The 21,526-nt window shown below is 38.7% G+C and overlaps 2 protein-coding genes across 3 annotated transcripts in view; one reads left to right on the top strand and one right to left on the bottom strand.

Annotated features, from left to right (window-relative positions):
• Nucleotides 1–20,984, top strand: abcf1 (ATP-binding cassette, sub-family F (GCN20), member 1). Of its 2 annotated transcripts, none has more exons than XM_059350798.1 (25): nt 1–204; nt 1,772–1,821; nt 1,927–2,004; nt 3,951–4,077; nt 4,159–4,193; nt 4,273–4,356; nt 5,419–5,472; nt 5,604–5,699; nt 5,789–5,884; nt 7,414–7,536; nt 7,661–7,761; nt 9,132–9,217; nt 9,301–9,440; nt 10,947–11,095; nt 11,183–11,266; nt 12,996–13,120; nt 13,448–13,560; nt 14,126–14,300; nt 15,317–15,394; nt 16,101–16,171; nt 16,253–16,285; nt 18,603–18,771; nt 18,854–18,918; nt 19,556–19,628; nt 20,519–20,984. In XM_059350798.1, exons 1-25 carry the CDS (start codon nt 138–140, stop codon nt 20,683–20,685), a joined length of 2,439 nt encoding a protein of 812 aa, XP_059206781.1. In that variant the 5' UTR covers nt 1–137; the 3' UTR covers nt 20,686–20,984. The 2 variants fall into 2 exon arrangements, with proteins under 2 accessions (XP_059206781.1, XP_059206782.1); XM_059350799.1 differs by having other exon boundaries at nt 1,775–1,821.
• mrps18b (mitochondrial ribosomal protein S18B) overlaps nt 20,974–21,526 on the bottom strand; it is a 9,701-nt gene continuing 9,148 nt past the window's right edge. Inside the window, exon 7 of the mRNA XM_059350808.1 lies at nt 20,974–21,309. Within this exon, the coding sequence (XP_059206791.1) occupies nt 21,113–21,309 (197 nt within the window). The 3' untranslated portion in view covers nt 20,974–21,112. The remainder of the gene's footprint in view (nt 21,310–21,526) is intronic.

The raw sequence follows: 21,526 nt of genomic DNA on the forward strand, positions 1-21,526 counted from the left end.
GAAGAAGAAAAACTTTGTTCATGACCCGGCATGTGTGTCGTTGGGCCGCATGACGTTTGTGCTGGTAAACATAATTGCATTTAAGAAGGACTTTAAGCCACGTTATTTTTATTAACGCTACATTGAAAGTAAAAAAAATGCCAAAGAAATCAAAAGAAGAAGCGGAGTGGGTGGGTGACGATGAAGCCGCTCCGCCGGCACCGGGTGAGATGACGTTAATGTTGTGTGAGAAGCTAGCCGCTATGCTAGTAGCGTCACAGCTAATGTAGCTGAGCGGCAGATACGGTGGCACCATAGACTGTATGGGTGGCACTGATGCCAAACTGCATTGCGAGTCTTCAAATTTCACTTTAACTTGTTTATTTGCAACGGCGCATATCTGATATCATAACCTACTTTAGCTTTTCTTAATCTGTAGGTATTTCTAGTCAATTCGTATGTTAGACACTTAATCTAAAGGGATTAATTAGAATAAAATCCCGATTTTTACCATTTAAGTGAGTTGCTTAATGCTAGATAACGTGATACTAGAAAGGGCCTGAAACGCTATGATAGTGCCGTTAAAATGGCTAATGTTTTATATATATAGCGTTAGTTTGCCGTGACACGCCATATGTTTTGTCAAAAATAATATATCACTATCGTCGGGGTTGAAACGTTATCGATAAACAACATCACATGTAACTGCTGTTTTTGGGAATTGAGTTTGGTGTAATAGTACGTCCCAAAAATTCCATAAATGGTTGCCATTTATTGTAGATTTTGCTCAAGTTTCCCCTTCAGCTTTAACCATTGTAATGGTAAAGCAAATTTGAAGTGATTAACTTAAATTGAATTGTAAAATGTTTTACAGTAACTATAGCTAGACACTCATCAAACCCTAACCATGAGGCGTTCAGGTGTCTGTCCATTCAGCAAAGAGGTGCTATTGTCAGTGTGAGATAATATGGTAGTTAACTGTCTGACGGTACAGTATTGTAGTTTGACAGAGAGGTTTAAACTAGTGGTTGACCGATACAGGTTTTTTAAGGCCGATGCCGATTATCAGTCTTGACCGATCCCTGATATGTGCTGCCGATTTTTTTGCGCCGATTCTTGAAGCCGATATTGCCTTTTCTTTTTCCATTTACATGATAAAACATATTAACAGTTGGATAGCAAACAATGCATATGTTGTTCTAGGCCTGGAGGTGGTAGCGCCTCAGATGATCCACATATTTGATGTGTTTTTCATTTTTCTGGTATCAGCAGCAGCTCACCAGAGAATGGCAGATGTTGCACCAAGCCTGGCCTGGTGTTGGCTCAGTGAGATGGGCTAATTGATCAGTGAATGCACACACTCACGTATTGGCCAATGCAGATACAATTAAAAAAAAACGCAAATATCGGCCCAATACATCAGCTGGCCGATATATCGGTCGACCTCTAGTTTAAAGTGTTGAGGTTGTTTAAGGTTAAGGGTGTTTGGAGGTGTGAACAGAGGACGGATGAGAGTGTGTGAGGAAGATTCCACCACAAGCCTTGTTGAGTATGTTGGTAATAGGTTTATTAAAGTTAATTTCAACATATTCAGTCAGTTTCTGTCCCCAACTGCAATACTAGTAGAACTACAATAGCATAAAAAAGAATGAAAATCAGATTAGTCAGCATTTAACCTCATACTCATTGTTTAATTCCAAGCCTTTTGTTGGAGTACAGACATGATACTCTTTATAATGTACGAAACTGTTCCATTGATTTTATAAAACTAAAAATGAGTTTTCTTCCACAGCAGAGAAAACAGTGAAGAAGGGGAAAAAGGATAAAAAAGAAAAAAAGAGTGTGAGTACTCATTTGTTTAGTATTTAGGTATAAACATTATTAACTGTTGTTTTATATCAGTGGCTCAAAACTCCTCATTGTATTTGTTGTGTTCTTTTTTCCCAGTTTTTTGAGGAACTCGCCACAGGCAACAAACCTGAGAAGGAAGATGAGGTGGCTGTGAAACACACACAAGGAAAACAGGTAGTTTTAACTCTGAAACTAACAGGATGACTGATGCTACACTTTATACAGCAGGGCTGGAAATACCTTAATGTGGCTGGTGGATTACAGAATCCACCAGCCACTCGGCTTTTTTCCCAGCTGTCTCATTTAACCAACAATGTGCAACTGCATGTGGGGAAAAAAAACAAAAAACAGTAATATTAAAATAATACATTTATCTTTCAATGTTCACTCAAATCTTGTTTGTCCTGTTTTTAGGTCTGTTTCTAAAACATATCCGATATTGTGCATCCCTAACAAAAACACGAATCATCAGCCCCTTTTTCATACTACGTTTCCACAAAAATGCCATAACGAGCTCTGCCATCATTTTGCCTTAGGAGATTCATTCAGATTCTGCAATAGTGTAATATTTGCCTCCCCAAATCTGTTAATTAACATTGCAAATCAGCATTGTGGAACGAAGGACACGGTAGTGCTGTGTAGCAGAACAGCGGCAGGAGGTGCACAATAATGTTTCTTTATCTCCAACTTAATCAATAAATTTCTTTATCTTTTTGTACTCTAGATCGAGTTTTTGGTCAATTCACATTAGCAGATGATGCTCCTAGATCGAGTCAACATCTTGTTAAGAAGAGTAGCTGATTATGCAGCTGGCAATTATTATTAATTTACTTTAAAAAAAACAAACAAACAAATTAACATTCCATCTCCCTGGCTTTGTTAACGGCAGCAGTTTGATTTGCCTGTTTTTGTGAGTGTTACTTCACATTCTTCAAATAGCTCCATCAGCATTGTTTGCTCGGCTGCCGACAAAAATGCTGCTCAGCTTTTCACCTCTTCTTGCAACAATGCCAGCTTGTATAGCCTGGTTTGAGTTAACGTTGACTAGACACGGCACAGCTGAATTGTGTTGGAATGGCATAAGCCTTAAGTGACAGTTGATGTTAATTCTAAACAGGCTTTTTCAATTAAGTCCCGATATCATTAGCTGCATTGATGGAACCCACCAGAAACACGCCCCATTAAACATCCTATATACAGTGACAGTCATGGAACAAAATGATTAGACCACCCTTGTTTTCTTCATTTTATTGTTAAAGAGCTGACATCAAGACATTTTCCATGTTTTTCTTGATGATGATTTTAGTTATTATCAAGAGAACCATGGAAAATAGCCAGATATCAGCTCTTAAATTGACTATTTTTGTTATCATTATATTCATTCCATCAAATGTACTTTTAGTTGTACCAGGCATAAAAATGAACAAGGAATTGAAGAAAAAGGGAGTCTAATAATTATTTCCATGACTGTATATGATATATATATATATATATATATATATATATCATCATCATCATCATAACACTATGACATGTGTGACAGACTGTTAATGGAGTTTTTTTTCTCTAGTTACATCCTGTTCTACTGCTTCCTGTTGAGGCTGTAATGTAGATACACGGACAAAGACATAGCTACCAAAGTTATAAGCTAAAGTCTTTTTGGGACAACTTTAACTCTAATAACTTTAATTGGTTGATTGAGTTGTGAAACCCCACCCCCACAATTGCATTACCTGTTTGTACTTGCTGCCCGCCACAGTAGCTGGTGAATAAAAAAATGTACCCAACAATTTACCTGCATTTGGCGGGTGCTAATTTCCAACTCTGGTATACAGTTTTCTGGCTTAAATGACGTTTGGGGCTGGCAGTATGTGAGAGATCCACTTCTGGCTTAGTAATAGCAGGTCTGTAGTTTTTTCAGTGACATCCAGAGTCTGCTGTTAAGCCTCCTGGACTATTATTAATCGTAAAAGTTATTGCGCTGCATTGTACATGTTAAACTTTAAAAAAAGACAGCGATGCCCGATGCATAGTATTTTCATAGTTATCCATATTTGCCTGGTATTTCTCCAAAAAACTTCTAGACCTAAATCTGATTCTGTCTACTTGTGACATTTCAGTCTCAGAAGAAGAAGAAAGACCGGCGGAAAGGGAAGGGTGGAGATGCAGATGAGGAGGATGAGGAGGATGTCATGCTAAAGCTGAAAAAGCTTTCAGTGCAAGCAAGCGATGAGGATGAAGAGCCAGGTATGATGTTTCCAGACCGATCCTTGCAATGAAAACATTTGGACAGTCATTATTTATTGTTCTTGTGTTTCCTCCCCACAGTCGTCCCCGTCAGCAAAGGACAGAAGAACAATAAGGTTCGTCATTTGTCTACATTAACACACTGTCCTCACTCTTAACATGGTGACGGTGTAAAACAAATCTGTTCTTCTTCAGGGTGGAAACATCTTCGCTGCTCTTAGCCAGGGCCAGAGTGATGAAGATGCTGATGAGGATGACGAAGATGAACCAGCAAAAAAGGTGCAGTAATATTCTCGATATGACTTCTAACACGATTAGAAACTAACGTTCATGGCTGGTGCCTCTACTAGTTTGCTGTCTTGCTCTCTTACTCACTATCTCTGTGTCATCAGTGACTCACTTGAGCTAATATTGGTTCTAAGTTGCTGAGAGCCTTAACAAATAGTTCATTTTACAGAAACCAAAACACCAAAGTTTAATTCATTAATATTTTACAAGCATAATAAAAAAAGGAGAAAAAAAGTGGTTGCCTCCTTACTATAAGGGATGTGCCTTATTGTTCACGATAATACCGGTATATTGTTTTCATGGTTAAAGAAAATGCATACGATGATATTGGCAACATTCCTACTTCTTGACGTAGTGGCGTAAGGGTTTCTCATTAATTATCTAGACTGTAGCGGCCCGCCAGAGTCTCATGTGCTGCACTAACGTCACATTTCAAGCTACTGAAAGTATATTTACACTATTCATAATATAAAGTTAATTTGCGTTGTGTTGCCTTTGCTAATAATGGTCCCATTTAAAAGAAAATGTATGATAAATATCATAGACTGTATATAAATAATGGACGTAGTGACCGTGACGTCACCCGTTGGTTTGTGGCTTGTTGGACTTTGACCCTGTCACCGTGTGTTTTCATTTCATGAAAATGATTTTTTTGGTTGTATGAAAAGGCACTCCACGGAGTCGGTGGTTAATTTTTTTTCGCTTAGTAACGTACATTTGTTTTAGCGTTGACGGTTTATTTTTAGATAGACCAGTCCTCTCCCGGTTTCAAATAATGAAGATGGTGACAGCCGTAACGCTAATTTTGATGCTTCAAACGAGCAGTCCACAAACCAATGGGTCACAGTGGCTACCTCCATTATTTATATACAGTATGCTCAGTTGTGTTACACATTTGCACTAATAAAGGCTGCAAATCAATCAGAGTACTCCACTCCCCTCTTTTCTTCCATAACGACAACACTTTTCTTAATTTCATGCATTTAGAATGTCTGAGTTGTTAGTTAGGCATAGATGAATGTTTAAATAATAAAAAAATCTTCTTTTTTTTAGTCAGTGCAAAATGAAGATAAGAAACCTAAGAGGGGTAAGAAGGAGCAACACAAGGTGAGTAGTTAACACTGATGTTAACCTTGTTGTTTTCAGTTTTATCTAATCATAATTTAAACATCATTCATCTAATTGTATGTAGCTTCTAGGTAACCAAGATGTGACGTTTTTTTTATTTGTTCATGTAGAAAGGAAAACCTGCCGAACAAGGACGAAGTGAGAAGGGGGAGGAGGATGAGGACGAGGAGGAAGAGGAGGATAGTGATGGCGGTGACATGATGATGGTATGTGCGTCTCCTTAAAATTTGTCTCTTGTCCTTCTCTGCTTTGGATCAGTGTGCTAATGTTTCTCTTTTCTGGTTCGAACCCTCAGAGTGCTGAGGACACCATTGCAGAACAGGCCAAGCAGCAGGAAGATGACCCGTTCGCTAACCTTAGCAAAAAGGAAAAGAAGAAGAAAAAGAAGCTGGTAATCTTTTATGTCATGTATGTGCTTATTTATTTGGCACGTAAAAGCCATGAAGAGTTCTGCTCAGCTTGTGTAAACAGCTGTGTAATGCAGTGGTTCCCAGGTTCCCCCTCAGCGATTTGTTTCTTTTCTTATATCCCAGTCTCCTGAAAAAGTCTCATGCTTTGTGGATTAGCAGAGACATTTTGATCTTCAAATTAACAAACTAAATACAGTTAAATGTTGTTCTTTAAGTTTGTTTTACAGCAAAATGAATTCATTCCACTTCTTGAGGGTATTCAGCACTTTGTTTTTTCAAGAAAACTGTGCCTCTTGCTGTGTGTTTCTTATCAGTTTCTTTCCAATACATTGTCCTGGAATCACATTGCTGTTAATTAACCCATTGAAGCCTGGAAAGCAGATACGTCATTTTGTAGTATTTGTATAAGCTCTCAAATACTTTTTGAATTTCATTTCTATCTGCTACAGAGGCTGAAAAATCTATTATTTAGTAGAAGCGTTGACACTTCTGTTGAATTTCCAGAAAAACTTCAGGTTTTAGGGGCTTATTTTAAAATCGCCCAGAGGTTTTACAGGAAGTTTTAGGCGTCAATGGGTTAAAGGCCAAGTGCTGTCTGGTGTCCATTAATACTGGACAAATGCAACATCCTGGGGCTGTTGCTACTTCAGTACGTTGCATCTGTGCATCACCTCACATCATAAACAAGTCACAGTGTTTTTCGATAGTTGTTTGGTTTGTCAGAACATCCTACAGTCAGTTCGTTTACATGCACAGTTTAATCGAGCGATGCTTAAAAATCGATTTTGCCGTCTAATCGGACTTCTGTGCTTGTCCCAGTTTACGTGCAACTGAGAAAATCGATTAACTGACGGGAATGTCTAAACACTAGGTTTCGATATGCGTTGTTTCAGCGGGTTATTATGGACCCCTTCCCGTGCCGTCGCTACTGAACAACTAATGTGACTAGTTACTGCTACTGGCATTCTTGGATGTTTTTTTTTCCGGGGGGAGTGGAGCATGCGCACATGCGTTGTCAGGTCATACAAATGGGCAAAAATCCTATTCCAATCACACTATCTGGGTGTCTTAATCGGAGTTGGAGAACTGCGGCATTAGTCGGACTAACACGTTTACATGCACTTCAGTTGTCCAGTTATAGTCAGATTAAGGGAATAATTAGGTTTTTTACAAGTGTTATGTAAACGTACTGAGTGTCTGCCTCCACATAGCTGCATGTTTATCATCTGTAGTTTGCATCTTATGCAAAGCTCACTTCTTTTCTTGTCTCTGTGTTTCATTACTATGACATCTGGCCAGCTTTCAACGCTGAGCTTTTAAGTGTCACCTTGATGTGGTAAAACATGATTAAATGTACAGTATAAAATGGTAATAAACAAAATCTTTCATTTCCGTATGTCCACCCTGAAGACCTTCCTCTGCTATTTAATATCTTAGGTGGACTTAGGTGAAAATAACCCTGATTATGTCTTTTTGATTTGTGTTCTTGTGTTGCTGTGTGTCGCTACAGATGGAGTATGAGCGTCAGGTGGCCAGTGTTCGAGCTCAGAATGCCTTGGAGGGAGATTTCTCTATTTCCCAGGCTGAGATGTCCTCCAGACAGGCCATGCTAGAGAACGCCTCTGATATCAAGGTCATTTACTTGACATAATATTGTGTTAAGATGCTTTTAACGAGGAAAACTGGCTTTGGAAAATGCTGCATCTCCTGCAGAAATTGGTCTACTCTGTTAATGAAGATGTGTTTGTGCCCTTTAGCTCGAGAGGTTCAGCATATCTGCACACGGCAAGGAGCTTTTTGTCAACGCTGACCTTCTGATTGTGGCAGGAAGAAGATATGGTTTGGTTGGACCAAATGGGTAAATGTGTTTTCTTTTTAGTTACTAACTACAAGCACACAGACTTCTACTCCTATCAATGCTATAAACTGGGTGTTATTAATTGAGTATCACTGAGACTCTTGTCGATTCAATGAACCCAATTTTATTCATGTGTGATTATTTTAGTCCACTTTGCAGCATTTCATTGTAGTGAGAGCATTTTTGAAAATTGACCTCATTGTTTATATTGAGCTGCTGTGACCTCTAAAATAATCACAGCGTCATGAAACTTTACAACCACAAACTAGAGACCTAGAGCATTGTGCAGGACATGCAGAATACGTGTGCCCCTTTGTTAGTGCACATGCAACTTGTATTTTACTTGTAACATGTATGGCAACAAGAAATTTTCTATGTGAAATAATTACAATCCAAATTCCCCAAAATACGGGACGATGTGACAAAAGAAACAGAATGCAAAACCTAAATTCTATTGAATACAGAACAATAATATGATATCTAAGGCTCAAACTGGGAAACTTTTGTTTTCCGTAAATGTATAATCTCATTCTTAATTTGATGCATTCTGTTTTTATTTATGTTTTAGAATCACTATTGTACTTTAACATACAGCTAAACTCTTGCTTGTATGAAAGGATGATAAATGCAAAAAGCACAATAAAGGTAGCCTGTAATCCAGTAAGAAAGGGGGAACACTAAAGTTTAAAAAGTTAAGTTTAAACATTTTATTGATTCTTTCCATGTTATCTGCATATCGTTAGCCTCATAGCATATTTGCCTAAGTCATATTTGAACGTTTTCGAGAAACAAGAAAATACACAATTTTTAGGAAGCCCATTGGTATTCTTAATTGATATTGTAACAGTAAGTTCAAATAGAAGTGTGAACAAGTTTGCATAAAAAATTAAACACATCGATTTCATAACAGATAAAAGTGACTTAGGCAGAATATGCTCTGACTAAGGCAATTTTTCTCTTACATATAAATACCGGTAATGTAGTTTGGTTTATGTGTAGCCGCAAAAATGCCTAAGTCAAAGAGATGACTAAGACAGAAAGTGATTTTGGACTCTATCATGTGTTCTGATAGGCTGAGAACATAGGCAATAAGGCAGAAAGATGCAGCAGTGGTAGGAGAGTAAAGTTAGGCAGATATCACAATTTGGCCAAAAAATGACTTAGGCTATTATGCTATGAGGCTAACGATATATAGCAATCATAAATAAATGCATTGATTCAACACAATGTCATGCATCTTTTCAGTACTGAATTATTTTAAGATCATAAAAATTATTCAACAGCAAAATTACCATGGCTTCTAATACAAGCCATTGTCTTTGTTTGCCTATACACTGATTCTGGGTTTGTGTCTTTGTCTCATCTTTCAGCAAAGGAAAAACCACATTGCTGAAACACATAGCCAACAGGGCTCTCAGTATCCCCCCCAACATTGATGTGCTGCTGTGTGAACAGGGTAAGTGCTCATTTCTCTGTCTCTGTCCGTGTTGTTGTTGCTCCTCACTGACTCTTGTCATATACTTGTGTTGTTTGCTTTAGAGGTGGTAGCTGACGACACGCCGGCAGTGCAGGCAGTGCTGAAGGCAGACACCCGCCGCCTGAAGCTCCTGGAGGAGGAGAGGCAGCTCCAGGCTCGTCTGGAGAAGGGGGAGGACAGCGTGGCTGAAAGGCTGGACAAGGTGAGTCAAATGCCGTCATTAGGGATGTAACGATGCATCGTGGGACAGGTAAAAATCGAAACAAATGTGTGATGATTTAAGTCGGTTGAGATGAAAAATGAATCGCGGTACCCTTTTTTCAACAGCAGAGGGCGTAATCTAATTTTCATTTTACTCGTTAGGCGGCATACGTCAAAGCAAACGTCACTGACAGAGCGGGTGTTCACATTACTTCAAGATATATTTTCTTTTTTAAAATTATTATTATTATTATTTTCACAATTTATCAACAGGTTACAGAGGATATACACAGAACTCCAACCCCCACAACTCAGATTCCCTCACTTAGGGTCAATCAAAATAGCTCTAATAAGATGCACAGAAACACAAACTTGCCAAAGTCAAAAACTTATTAGAGAAAGCAAGACACCTTCCAGTCCTAAGCCGGGGGCTTCACACCACTCAGAGAACCAACATAATATCCAAACCTATACCCTCAACACACAAAAGACACTGTTACACAGCATAAATGAGGAACAAATAAAACAGATTAGAAAAAACAAACAAAAAAAGCACAACAACACAAATTATTAAACTCAGGTCTTGCCATTTTTACTATGCCTTATAATGACCCAGAATGCTCTTAAAGCCAAATTCCATATGAGATTGCCAAATTTTAAAAAAATCTGAGGATCTGTCTTTACTCCTATAATATATATTATCTAGTGTAAAATAGCTTGAAAGTTAATTCCACCAGTGAGCTATTGCAGGGGGTTCGGTATCTTTCCATTTTAATGTCATATCTTTCCTGACTGCCAGCATAAGAAATATGACAGTCAAGAAAGATAAAACAGGATGGGAACAAAACTTGAGGTAAGTCAAAACATATGTGGAAGAAAAAACTAAAGGCAAACAGTAAAATTATTTCCCAATCTGTTGATTGTAAAAAATCATCACATTTTCAGGGTTCGTACTGGTGCTTGAAATCCTTGAAAATGCTTGAATTTAAATGTTGAATTTTCAAGGTTTAAAAAGTGCTTGGATTTTGGATAAAGTGCTTGTAAATGCTTGAAGTTTTTCTCTTGCAATCTGACTATATTCATCTATAGACTATAGATAATAACATTTTCAACGTAAAAAATAATGAGTAGCCTATCTGAAATGAACCGTTCCTCCTAAAAGTGTAACACCATCGCTGTTGCTATGGTTAAGTGGAATCTCCCCCTTTTTAGTATGCAAGTACTCATCTAAAACATGCAATTTACAACAGGTGTAAGATACTGGAAAAGCTTGAAAATTTACCTTGAAAGTCCTTGAAAAATGCTTGAATTTGACCACTGCTAAAGTGTACGAACCCTGCATTTTAGAGAGAGACTTTCAACAAACTTTACTTGGTTACAGTTTTCCTCTTCAATAAGGAATTATTAGTCACATGTTAGGCGCACTTACCTTCAGTTTGACCTTCAAAAAAGTGGTTGAATTAATGTGGATAAACTGTTGAACCTCAGCGTTTCTCCTCTCTGGCAGGTCTATGAAGAGCTGAGGGCAATTGGAGCTGCAGCAGCTGAGGCCAAGGCCAGAAGGATCCTGGCTGGATTATCATTCACCCCTGAGATGCAGAACAGACCCACCAAGAGGTTCTCTGGAGGGTGGAGGATGAGAGTTTCTCTTGCCAGGTGCAGCACCACAAACTTCATGTATGGTTCTCTGGTCTAATGTGAACCTTTTTTTTTGAAGTTCATTCTTACCTTCTGTGTCCTCAGAGCTCTGTTCATGGAGCCCACTCTACTGATGCTGGACGAGCCCACCAACCACCTGGACCTGAACGCCGTCATCTGGCTCAACAAGTACGAAGCAGTTTTTTAATCCAATGTGTTTCCCTGAATCATATCACTGAGGATTTAATAATGGTAGTTTTTTCATTTGTATTATAAGTTGGAAGGAATGATGCTGATGTTGGGTTTCAGCTGAGAAGAGTCAACTTGGCGAAGCAGAATTGCCTCTTAGGGGCTCTCAATTTCCTCATAGCTCTAAAACCGCCCATAACATACTGCTTCGGTGTAAACATCACCTATTCCACACTGCAGGTAACATAATTACATGTATTGGACTGCTGCAACTCAAAACAGCCACACTGGAACCACAGTTAGCCCTATTGCCATCCATAGGCAAAGCTTTGATAAGTTTTACAAATGGCACTTGTTCTTGAAGTGAAGAGTACTACGTCACATCCTGTTAAGCATTTTATCCAATCAGCAACCAGGCTTTTTTCGGGGGAAAAAACGGCCCTGTTCTTTGACAGGGCCAAAAAATGTCTGGTCAAAAAATTGCTCGGGACGGCTCATATTCAAATTAGGGGCATTTCAGTGAATGACACCCGCCTCATTCCGGGTATTCGACTATAGTGGAAACACGAGATTAGTTAGCAAAAGCTAACCTGGTTGGGTTTTGTTCTGTTAAAGCTTGAAAACAACTAAAAAGCGTCTTTAACTCATCACCTCTTTTGGAAACGGCATCCCTCTGTAGTAAATAGTCCATCTTTGGTCCATACAGACTCTTAGCTGAGAGAATAAGTGAATAATATAAATGTAAACATTATGATTGTATCCTTATTTGTGATTTATTTAATAAATAATCCATTTGCCTCAATTAGCTTTTAGTTAATTCTACATGCATCCTTGTCTGCATTAACTGTCTCTCTTCTTTGGCAGCAAAGACGGTCTTACATTCGGTTATTTTTAACACAGATAATCAGAATACTTTGTTCATGAAGAGAAAAACAGCTAACACTACAGAACATGATGAAATGCCTAATATCCTCACATTTATGTCCCTACTGACGATTTCCACCAGTTTTTTTCCGTCCTCTGCCCGGTGGTCAATTCACACTGGGCACGTAACGGCAGCGCATCGAGCCAGACGTATACACGCGAGATCACGAGAACATGCGATAATCCTGAACGTACGGGAGACGGCGAGATCCCGTTATAAACTGTGTGTAATAAGTAAACAACAACAACAAAAAGCTTACTTTGCTTCTCCGGCGTGGAAGATCTGTTGATCTGACCATCTATCCTTATAAAATTAATGTGTTATGTTATAAATGATTGTATGCTGTTCCACTTCAACAATCAGTCTCTTGTCATCCATGTCTCCGATCCTCTGAGACCCTTTGATTGATTGATTGAGACCTGGTGCCCCGGTCATAACATAATGTTGATGTGAAGTTGTTTAAGGCTACATGAACTGCGTATTGTGTTTTATTTTGAAAGAGTGCAGAAGTGTATTACTTTGATTCTGTGTTGGATTTCCGGCTGGTGCAATCTGCTCTGTTGAGCTTTACCCGGTTTAGCAACGGCTCGCAGCAAAAATATAAATGCTACGTATTGATGGCGCTGGGACGCTGCTGAGACGTTGCGTGGCACTGTGCTTGGTGGAAATGGTCTCATTGATTAGAGTGGCCGGTGGAAATCAGGCTTTAGCCTTTTAACGAATATTTGGAAGTTCTTTCTTGTATGTCTACTTTTTTTTTTTAAATCATTTTCAAGATGTGTGCTTGTTTACTCTTTCCCATAGCTACCTTCAAGGCTGGAAGAAGACTCTCCTCATAGTTTCCCACGACCAGAGTTTCCTTGACGACGTGTGTACAGATATCATCCACCTAGACAACCAGAAACTCTACTATTACAGAGGGAACTACTGTAAGTATCCATTTAGATTGGTGATGTGTATTGTATTTAAGATAACACAATAATGCCAGTTTTGTTTTCCAGCTATAATTTAATTTCCTACTAGTAGAAAAATGTCTACGTTAATGGATCTGGAATTCAATCTATTGGTTTCCTTCATGTGTTCATGTTTAATTTCGCTGTTTATCTTGGAGTTTTATTGTATATTGTTGTACTGGGTGAGTAAATGACTAGGTTAGTGTTGTGGTTAAACAGAGTAAGACACACACAGCTGTAAAGGATACTGGAAACCCTGCTTTATATTACTCACTGTTTTGTTTTATTTGACTTTTCTTTCAGTGACGTTCAAGAAGATGTACGTGCAGAAGCAGAAAGAGCTGCAGAAACAGTATGACAAGCAGGAGAAGAAACTCAAAGACCTAAAGGCTGGTGGAAAATCGACCAAACAGGCTGTGAGTAAGGCAATCCCTTCAGGCTCCAGTTCCATTAAGCTGGAAGGTGACCCCAGAACAAAATGAGCATACGTTAGAGAGAATCAATTGCTTGATAACTTGATATAAATTGAAATGGGAATGGGAAAAATTAAAGTACAAGCTGTATTGCTTTATGATGGGTCAAAACATCTCCTTACTTCCGTGTTTCTATCCAATCCAATCCACTTTATTTATATAGCACAATTTTAGCAAACACAAGGTTTCCAAAGTGCTGCACAGACAATAAATAGATAACACAATACAAAGAGATGTAGTAAACAATAGAACAGTAAGATGCAATAAGATAAAATAAATTTAAAATGGGATAAAAATAAATAAAATGTAAAATGTACTGCCCGCACAAAATAAAATATGCATGTATACAAATAAAAACAAAAAAATCATAAAATCAACACTCTACGTGGTGTTAAAAGCCAATGAGAAAACTCTTCTTGTCTTGACTTCGACACCAATGTTAATGAAACCAGTCTGTCCTACGCTGGTTTTAAGACTCACACCACTTTCTTTACATTTTTCCTTTCAGGAAAAGCAAACTAAGGAGGCCCTGACCAGAAAGCAGCAGAAGGGCAAGAAGAAGGGAGGTCAGGAGGAGGAGAGCCAGGACGCCACAGAGCTGCTGAAGAGGCCTAAAGAGTACACCGTCAAGTTCACCTTCCCTAACCCCCCACCTCTCTCACCGCCCATACTGGGACTACACTGTAAGAACATGAGCTCAGTGCTGTACACAACATGTCTGAGTAGTACAAATGACAACTAGCTGTCAGAAATATGAAAGTGAGCTAACACCATGGATGTAACGTTAGTGTTTTTTAAAGACCTTGTTATCATTGAACGTACGGACCTCTAGAGATAGCCCTATAATAAAAACAAGACAGTCCTTTGTCCCGCCAACAGTCATTCTACGGTTTTCTAGTTATTACCAAAATATTTTTTATGTCTCTGTAATGGTTAATACGCCATTATATAAAACAGGGGTGTCAAACTCAAATACACAATGGGCCAAAATTTAGAACTTGAATAAAATCGAGGGCCAACATTGAACAAATAAACCTTTTAATATATACCAAACATGTTTTGCTTTAACATTAAATATGGAACCAGCAATGCTTATAAACATACAATATATAACTAAATAGTGCAGACATGAAAATCAACTTTCAAATATAAAACACATAAATGTCATTAATTTATTGAATAAAAATTAAATAAAAATCGTATGCCTCTTTTCTATTTGCATCCTTCTGATTTAAATATCAAAATAAACTTTTTCAACAGGTTAATAAATTCTGTCTTTGTTTTCGGGAATTTTTGCGAAGGGGTAGCTCGGAGACAGCTCTAGCTTGAGGTTGCTGTGACGACTGTCACAGAGGAGCGCGTTTCTGGGTCCTGTCCTGATTGACGCGCCAAAACAACATCAGGGCATTGTGGGATTTGTAGTATTAGCCAAATTTGGCCCGCGGGCCAGAGTTTGACACCCCTGATATAGAAGCTCTTAAACCGAAATTATATTTTTAATGATAAAATGTCATTGTTATCCATGAATTTTCCAATTTACTGTTTTACAAAAAACCTGTAAAAGTAGTTAAGAACATTATTATTTCTTGAATTGTTAAATTATGGTTATTTACTTGCATTCCTGAACGTGTGTGTGTCTGTGTGTCTGTGTGTGTCTGTGTCTACTTGGTTTGACCTCTACTGGTTCTCCACTATACAGGTGTTGACTTCGGCTATGGGGGTAGTCACAAGCCTCTCTTCACAAATGTGGACTTTGGAATCGACATGGACTCCAGGAGTAAGTATGCTGCGTCTGTCATAACTTGACATAACACTGACATGTATCTGACAAACAGACAGTTGCAACATTAGTGGCAGTGTTGACACATTTGTGTTTTTCATGCGTCAATAGAAACATAAAGGGGACCTTTTCTGCTTATATGTACCATTATATTTATGTCATAAATATAATGGTACAATGGTCGATGCTCAAAGAAAATGTTGCCAATGTGTTGAAAAAAATACAGTAAACGGACGTATAAATAATACCTTTCTGAACACTCAGTTTACAACAGCTTTTTCTAATCCGTTTGAGCTGACGTAAGTTGGTATCGCAAACCTTTAATTATGGTTGCCGCAGGTAATTCCTCTCCAGTTTCAGATCAGATTCCTGCTGCAACATATTTGATTGTGTAGTTTTTGCTTTAAAAGTTTTTATCAATGATTTGTTTTACGTCAAATGAATGCTGTACTGCTTGACTGCAATGTCAGTGATACAGAGACAGTGAAACTGAGAGCTGAGTCGAGAATTATTCATAGTTAATGTTGTTAGAAATGGCAGATCATAGATTATATAGATTATTATAGTTTATTTTTAGCCTTCCCTCCATTGTTGTTCTGGTTGGTTCAGTATGCGGCTCACCTTACTTCACAGATGCACTGACACTGCTGCTCACTGTTTTTAAAAAAAATTCTGACGTGACTCTTTTTCTTCCTTCCTTTAGTTTGTATAGTTGGACCCAATGGTGTTGGGAAAAGTACTTTGCTGCTGCTGCTCACTGGGAAATTAAATCCAGTAAGTATGTAGCTATGCAAAAAAAACCAAAAAACTACTCCAATACATGTACTACTGAGCTAACTGACTTTTCTTTTTTAGACTAAAGGGGAGATGAGGAAGAACCATCGCTTGGTGAGTAACTTACTGTTTGATGTTGGCTCTTGTTAACCAGATGCTCACACTATGTCAGGCTATTCTGACTAACTGTGGGCCTCCAGACAATGTGAACCCCCAGGAATTATCTAGTTTTCTGCATTAATTCATCATAAAATGTGATCTGATCTGCATCTTAGTCCCAAGTATAGACGAGCACAACGTTAACTAATACCACAAACAATTATAATATTCCATCTCTTTATTGAACACATCAATGGAAGATTCATAGTGCTGGTGGAAAAAAATAATTGAACCTTTAGATTTAATAACTGGTCGAACCTCCTTTGGCAGCAATAACCTGAACATTCTTCCTCACAGAAGAGCTTTAGCTTTAGGCTTTAGCGTCTATTGGATTGAGTTCTGGGCTCTGACTGGGCCACTCCAAAAGGCAGATTTTCTTTTTTTTGAAGCCATTCTGTAGTAGATTTACTTTGATTTTTAGGGCCATTGTCCTGCCATCAGCCAACTTCTGCTGATCTTCAGCTGGCAGACAGCCACCCTGACATTAACCTGTAGAATACCTTGATTCATTTTGACTTACATTATCCCCTCGATAATGGCAAGTGTCAAGGTGCTCTTTGGTAAACTTCAGGCATGCAGTGATGTTTTTTTTTTTTTTTTTAGAAAGCAGAGGCTTCCTCCGTGGTGTCCTGCCATGGACACCATGACTGTTCAATCTTTTGTGTATAGACTCAAACAGAGATGGTAACCAGTTCCAATGATTCCTTTAACCCATTGAGGCCTAAAATGGCTGTAAAACCTCTGGGCGATTTTAAAATAAGCCCCTAAAACCTGAAGTTTTTCTGGAAATTCAACAGAAGTGTCAACGCTTCTACTAAATAATAGATTTTTCAGCCTCTGTAGCAGATAGAAATGAATTCCAAAAAGTATTTGAGAGCTTATACAAATACTACAAATACTACAAAACTACGTATCCACTTTCCAGGCTTCAATGGGTTAAGTCTTTAGCGGTTACTCTAATTGCCGCCCAGTTCTAGGGAGAGTAGCCACGGAACTAAATCGTCTCCATTTTAGGGCAACTACGGACTGGTGAATACCTCGACTTTGAGGTTCCTCTGTAACACTCTCACAATCTGATGCAAATCAGCAATTCTTAATAGTAGTCTTCAGAGATCTTTTTGCGAGGCATTGGTTCACATCAGCAGATGCTTCTTTTGAATAGCAAACTCAAAAAGTGTGTTTTTATAGGTCAAACTAGCTCTACACCTCACTAAAATCTAATATCATTGATAACATCCTGACTCCAATAGCTCTTGGTGGACTCATTAGCCTCAAGGTTTACTATGAACTATGAATGTCACATGGATGTGTTCAGTAAAAACATCAAATATTATAATTGTTTGTGTGGTATTGGGTTAATCACATTTACCCTCATTTAATGAAAGTATGGCAGAAAAGTGGGCGTACAGTCATTTCTACGCAAGGCTTGATATTTATCAATTTAGACGTGAGCGGAGGGTTCAATCAAATCTCACGTCTGGTCTCAGCTCGTGTATGCAAGTTTGCGTCAGCGTGGAGTCCACGTCTGAGGTGGAGAATTGTAATGAGATTATTGTATCGATGCCTGGAGTGAATAAAACTCTGTGGTGTTTTTTTTTAAATAAAATGGTGACAAAACAAAGCATGTTTGTCATTAAAACATATAAATAGTTAGTGTTCTACCCTTGGTTTAACCCATTGAAGCCTGGAAAGCGGATACGTCGTTTTGTAGTATTTGTATAAGCTCTCAAATACTTCTTGAATTTCATTTCTATCTGCTACAGAGGCTGAAAAATCTATTATTTAGTAGAATTGTTGTTGAATTGTTGAATTTCCAGAAAAACTTCAGGTTTTAGGGGGTTATTTTAAAATTTTACAGGCGTTTCAGGCCTCAATGGGTTAATGTTGATCACTTCCTGCCTGCAGACATGGCTCGGTGGTATTATCAAGGTCAACTTATGAAGGTGTTTGATATGAAAATGAGTGTTTTCCCTCAATGTATTTCCCAGTCAGGCACACTGTGTGCTTGTCAGGTGAAACAAAGTCACATTAACTGGTAAAAGGAGCATGCCAGTGTATGTGGGTGTAGATGGAGAAAAGTGCAGATGTTTGCAGCTTTAATGTTCTGGTAGCGTATTACACCTATTAAAATGAGTCCCCAGATGTCTGAAAACTTTTTTTTTTACATTTTAAATTATACACAAACACTCAGCTTGTGTTGAACAATTTCACTTTATTTTGGTAAATGAGGTCATAAGAAGGATTGTATCTTGTGTCTTTTGTCTGCCTACAGAAAGTGGGCTTCTTTAACCAGCAGTATGCTGATCAACTGAACATGGAAGAGACGGCCACCGAGTACCTGATGAGGAACTTCAACCTTCCCTACCAGGACAGCAGGAAGTGCCTGGGGCGTTTTGGCCTGGAGAGCCACGCCCACACCATTCAGATCTCCAAACTGTCTGGTATGAACAGACCCATCAGACATCTACTGTTGGATGACATGAAGTAGACATTTTCAAACTGTGTCAAATTTCTCTCCAACAGGTGGTCAGAAGGCCAGATGTGTGTTCGCTGAGCTGTCCTGTCGTCAGCCTGATGTTCTCATCTTGGTAAGGGCCATTGAGCTTTTTTAAAGACCTTGTTATCATTGAACGTACGGTCCTCTAGAGATAGCCCTAAAATAAAAACAAGACAGTCCTCTGTCCCGTCAAAAGTCATTCTACGGTTTTCTAGTTATTACCAAAATATTTTTTATGTCTTTGTAATGGTTAATACACCTTTATATAGAAGCTCTTTAACCAAAATGATATTTTTAATGCTAAAATGTTATTATCCATGAATTTCCAATTATCCAATTTACTGTTTTACAAAAAACCTGTAAAAGTAGTTAAGAACATTATTATTTCTTGAACTGTCAAATTATGGTTATTTGTGTGTGTGTGTGTGTGTGTGTGTGTGTCTGTGTGTGTGTGTCTGTGTGTGTGTGTCTCTGTGTGTGTGTGTCTGTGTGTGTGTGTGTGTGTGTGTGTGTGTGTGTGTGTGTCTGTCTGTCTGTCTGTCTGTCTGTCTGTCTCTGTCTGTGTGTGTGTGCCTTTGCCTTTATTCTTCCTGTAAGTCACTTTGGATAAAAGCGTCTGCTAAATGTAAATGTGTGTCTGTCTACTTGGTTTGATCTCTACTGAGCTTTTGACCACACTGATGTAAGACCTAAATGAATTTATGACCAGCTAACTTTTTCTTTTATAGGATGAACCCACCAACAATTTGGACATTGAATCGATCGATGCCTTATCAGAGGCCATCAATGAATATAAAGGAGGTAAGAAGGATAGTTCATTAAGACATGCAGAGTCCAGTCCTGAGCGCGTCCTCATGTCATTATTGATACATAGTTATAGCGCCCTCTGCTGGCAACATGAAGTAATGGTTTTACTCTGTGATGTCCTGCTCTAAGCAGGTTAATCAGATCCACCTCAAATTTGATCAGCAAAGCCTCAAGATGTTTACGGGGCTTCCTAATGAAGACTGTGCGATTCCCTTGAACGGTGTCAAACCTGCACTCAGGAATGATCAGCCTCATGTGGGACTGAATGAAAATGACAAACAGAGCAGTAATAGTATCCATAATAAATCTAACTGGTGGAAATAACAGATCATGAAACGAAAAAAAGCTTCTCGAACCTTTTTTCTTTTCACTTATAAATGTAGAAAGATATGAAAGGTCTTTTTGTCATTAAAAACACACAATAAAACAGATTTTTAACTTAACGACAAATCGGATAACAAAATATAAAACACTTGAGTTTAGTCTGTCGGTAGTCTAATCGGTATTCACTCCAAAAGTATATAATGATGTATAAAATCAGTCCGAGCAGCTACAGTGTCAATCAAAAACAGATAGATAAGGGTAAAAGACTTCTGTGATGGTTGCTCTCATGGCTCCTCCGATATCCCTCCTCCATCCTCCGAGCACAAATAAGCGGTTTGAGATGGTTGTAAAGATGGCGTACCAGAAGAACTTCCGGTTCAAGCGAGTATCGATGAGCCACGAGACATAAAATAACAGAAGTGAGAAGTACCTATAGAATGTAATGTTGGAAGTGTTAAAACTCATTAAAACACTCAAAAAACAAAGTCTGAAGATCTACAGATTGATCACTGGTCTCTCTTCAGGCATCACTCACTAACAGACTTTCCCTTGTTGCCCAGCTGTGATCATTGTGAGTCACGATGCCCGGCTCATCACAGAGACCAGGTGCCAGCTGTGGGTGGTGGAGGACTGTACGGTCAACAATATCGATGGAGACTTTGATGATTACAAGCGGGAGGTGCTGGAGTCTCTTGGAGAGACCATGGTCAACAAGGTCAACCCATGATCACACAGCTGCTGTCAGGACACACTGCTGCGCTACAGCGTGTCCCTCCGTCATGAGCTACATACACTTCATCCAGGACCAGACGGCATGCCTCTCAAAGTTACACTGATAAAAGAAAAACATTGGATTTGTTGTGAGCTATCTATTCCTTTTCTTCTGGGGTGTAACATCTCTAACAGCATGGAGTTAGACACAGAGTGTAAATCCGACTGTTAACTTCTATAAATATACTGAGGGGGGTGCAAATGATTTGTGGTCAACGTCGATTAAAGCCAACAATAAAATGAATCAATTTTTCATCATGTTTTTATTGTGCACTTTTTCTGTACATGTGTGAAAACAGGGACAAACTTGATGTGTTACAATAGATGTGCACACAAACCAGAGTTGAGTTAGTTATCACAGCAAGATGCTCTGGAGTCTCCCATCATTTTAGGTAAGCTTTGTATGTCTTCTTCACTTTAGCCACTTCATTCTCATCAGGAGTTATTTCACTGTACCACTTATACCACGTGTCACCTGAGGTTAAGGACTGGGGAGGTGGTGTGGACCCCACAGCATCATGGGAATTGGAGTAGTCCATTCCTGAAAAGTCAATGTGTGGAACCTGAAGGGGCAGTAAACCTGGAAGACAAAATGACCAGCGTTACCATGGTTACCACCTAAAGAAATGTCAGTGATGCCCTTTAATGTCCCACGAGTCAGTGCTCAAACAAAGGTTTTTAATTTTATGATACAGGTCTCTCACAGACCAAAGTAACAGACTAAGGCACATTACACTGTTACACTCATTTTATTGTTTTTGTTTCTTGTTGGAAAATGTTCCTCTCAGAGTTTTCTA

The sequence above is a fragment of the Centropristis striata genome, chromosome 14 (genome assembly GCF_030273125.1).
Source record: "Centropristis striata isolate RG_2023a ecotype Rhode Island chromosome 14, C.striata_1.0, whole genome shotgun sequence".
NCBI lineage: Eukaryota > Metazoa > Chordata > Actinopteri > Perciformes > Serranidae > Centropristis > Centropristis striata.

Bases quoted from the DNA above. Each gene is read 5' to 3' on its own strand.
- abcf1 (XM_059350798.1), top strand. From the start codon at position 138: ATGCCAAAGAAATCAAAAGAAGAAGCGGAGTGGGTGGGTGACGATGAA. The intron at 16,172-16,252 runs GTAAGTATGTAG...TTTCTTTTTTAG, and splicing joins TCACTGGGAAATTAAATCCA to ACTAAAGGGGAGATGAGGAA. The intron at 19,629-20,518 runs GTAAGAAGGATA...CTTGTTGCCCAG, and splicing joins CATCAATGAATATAAAGGAG to CTGTGATCATTGTGAGTCAC.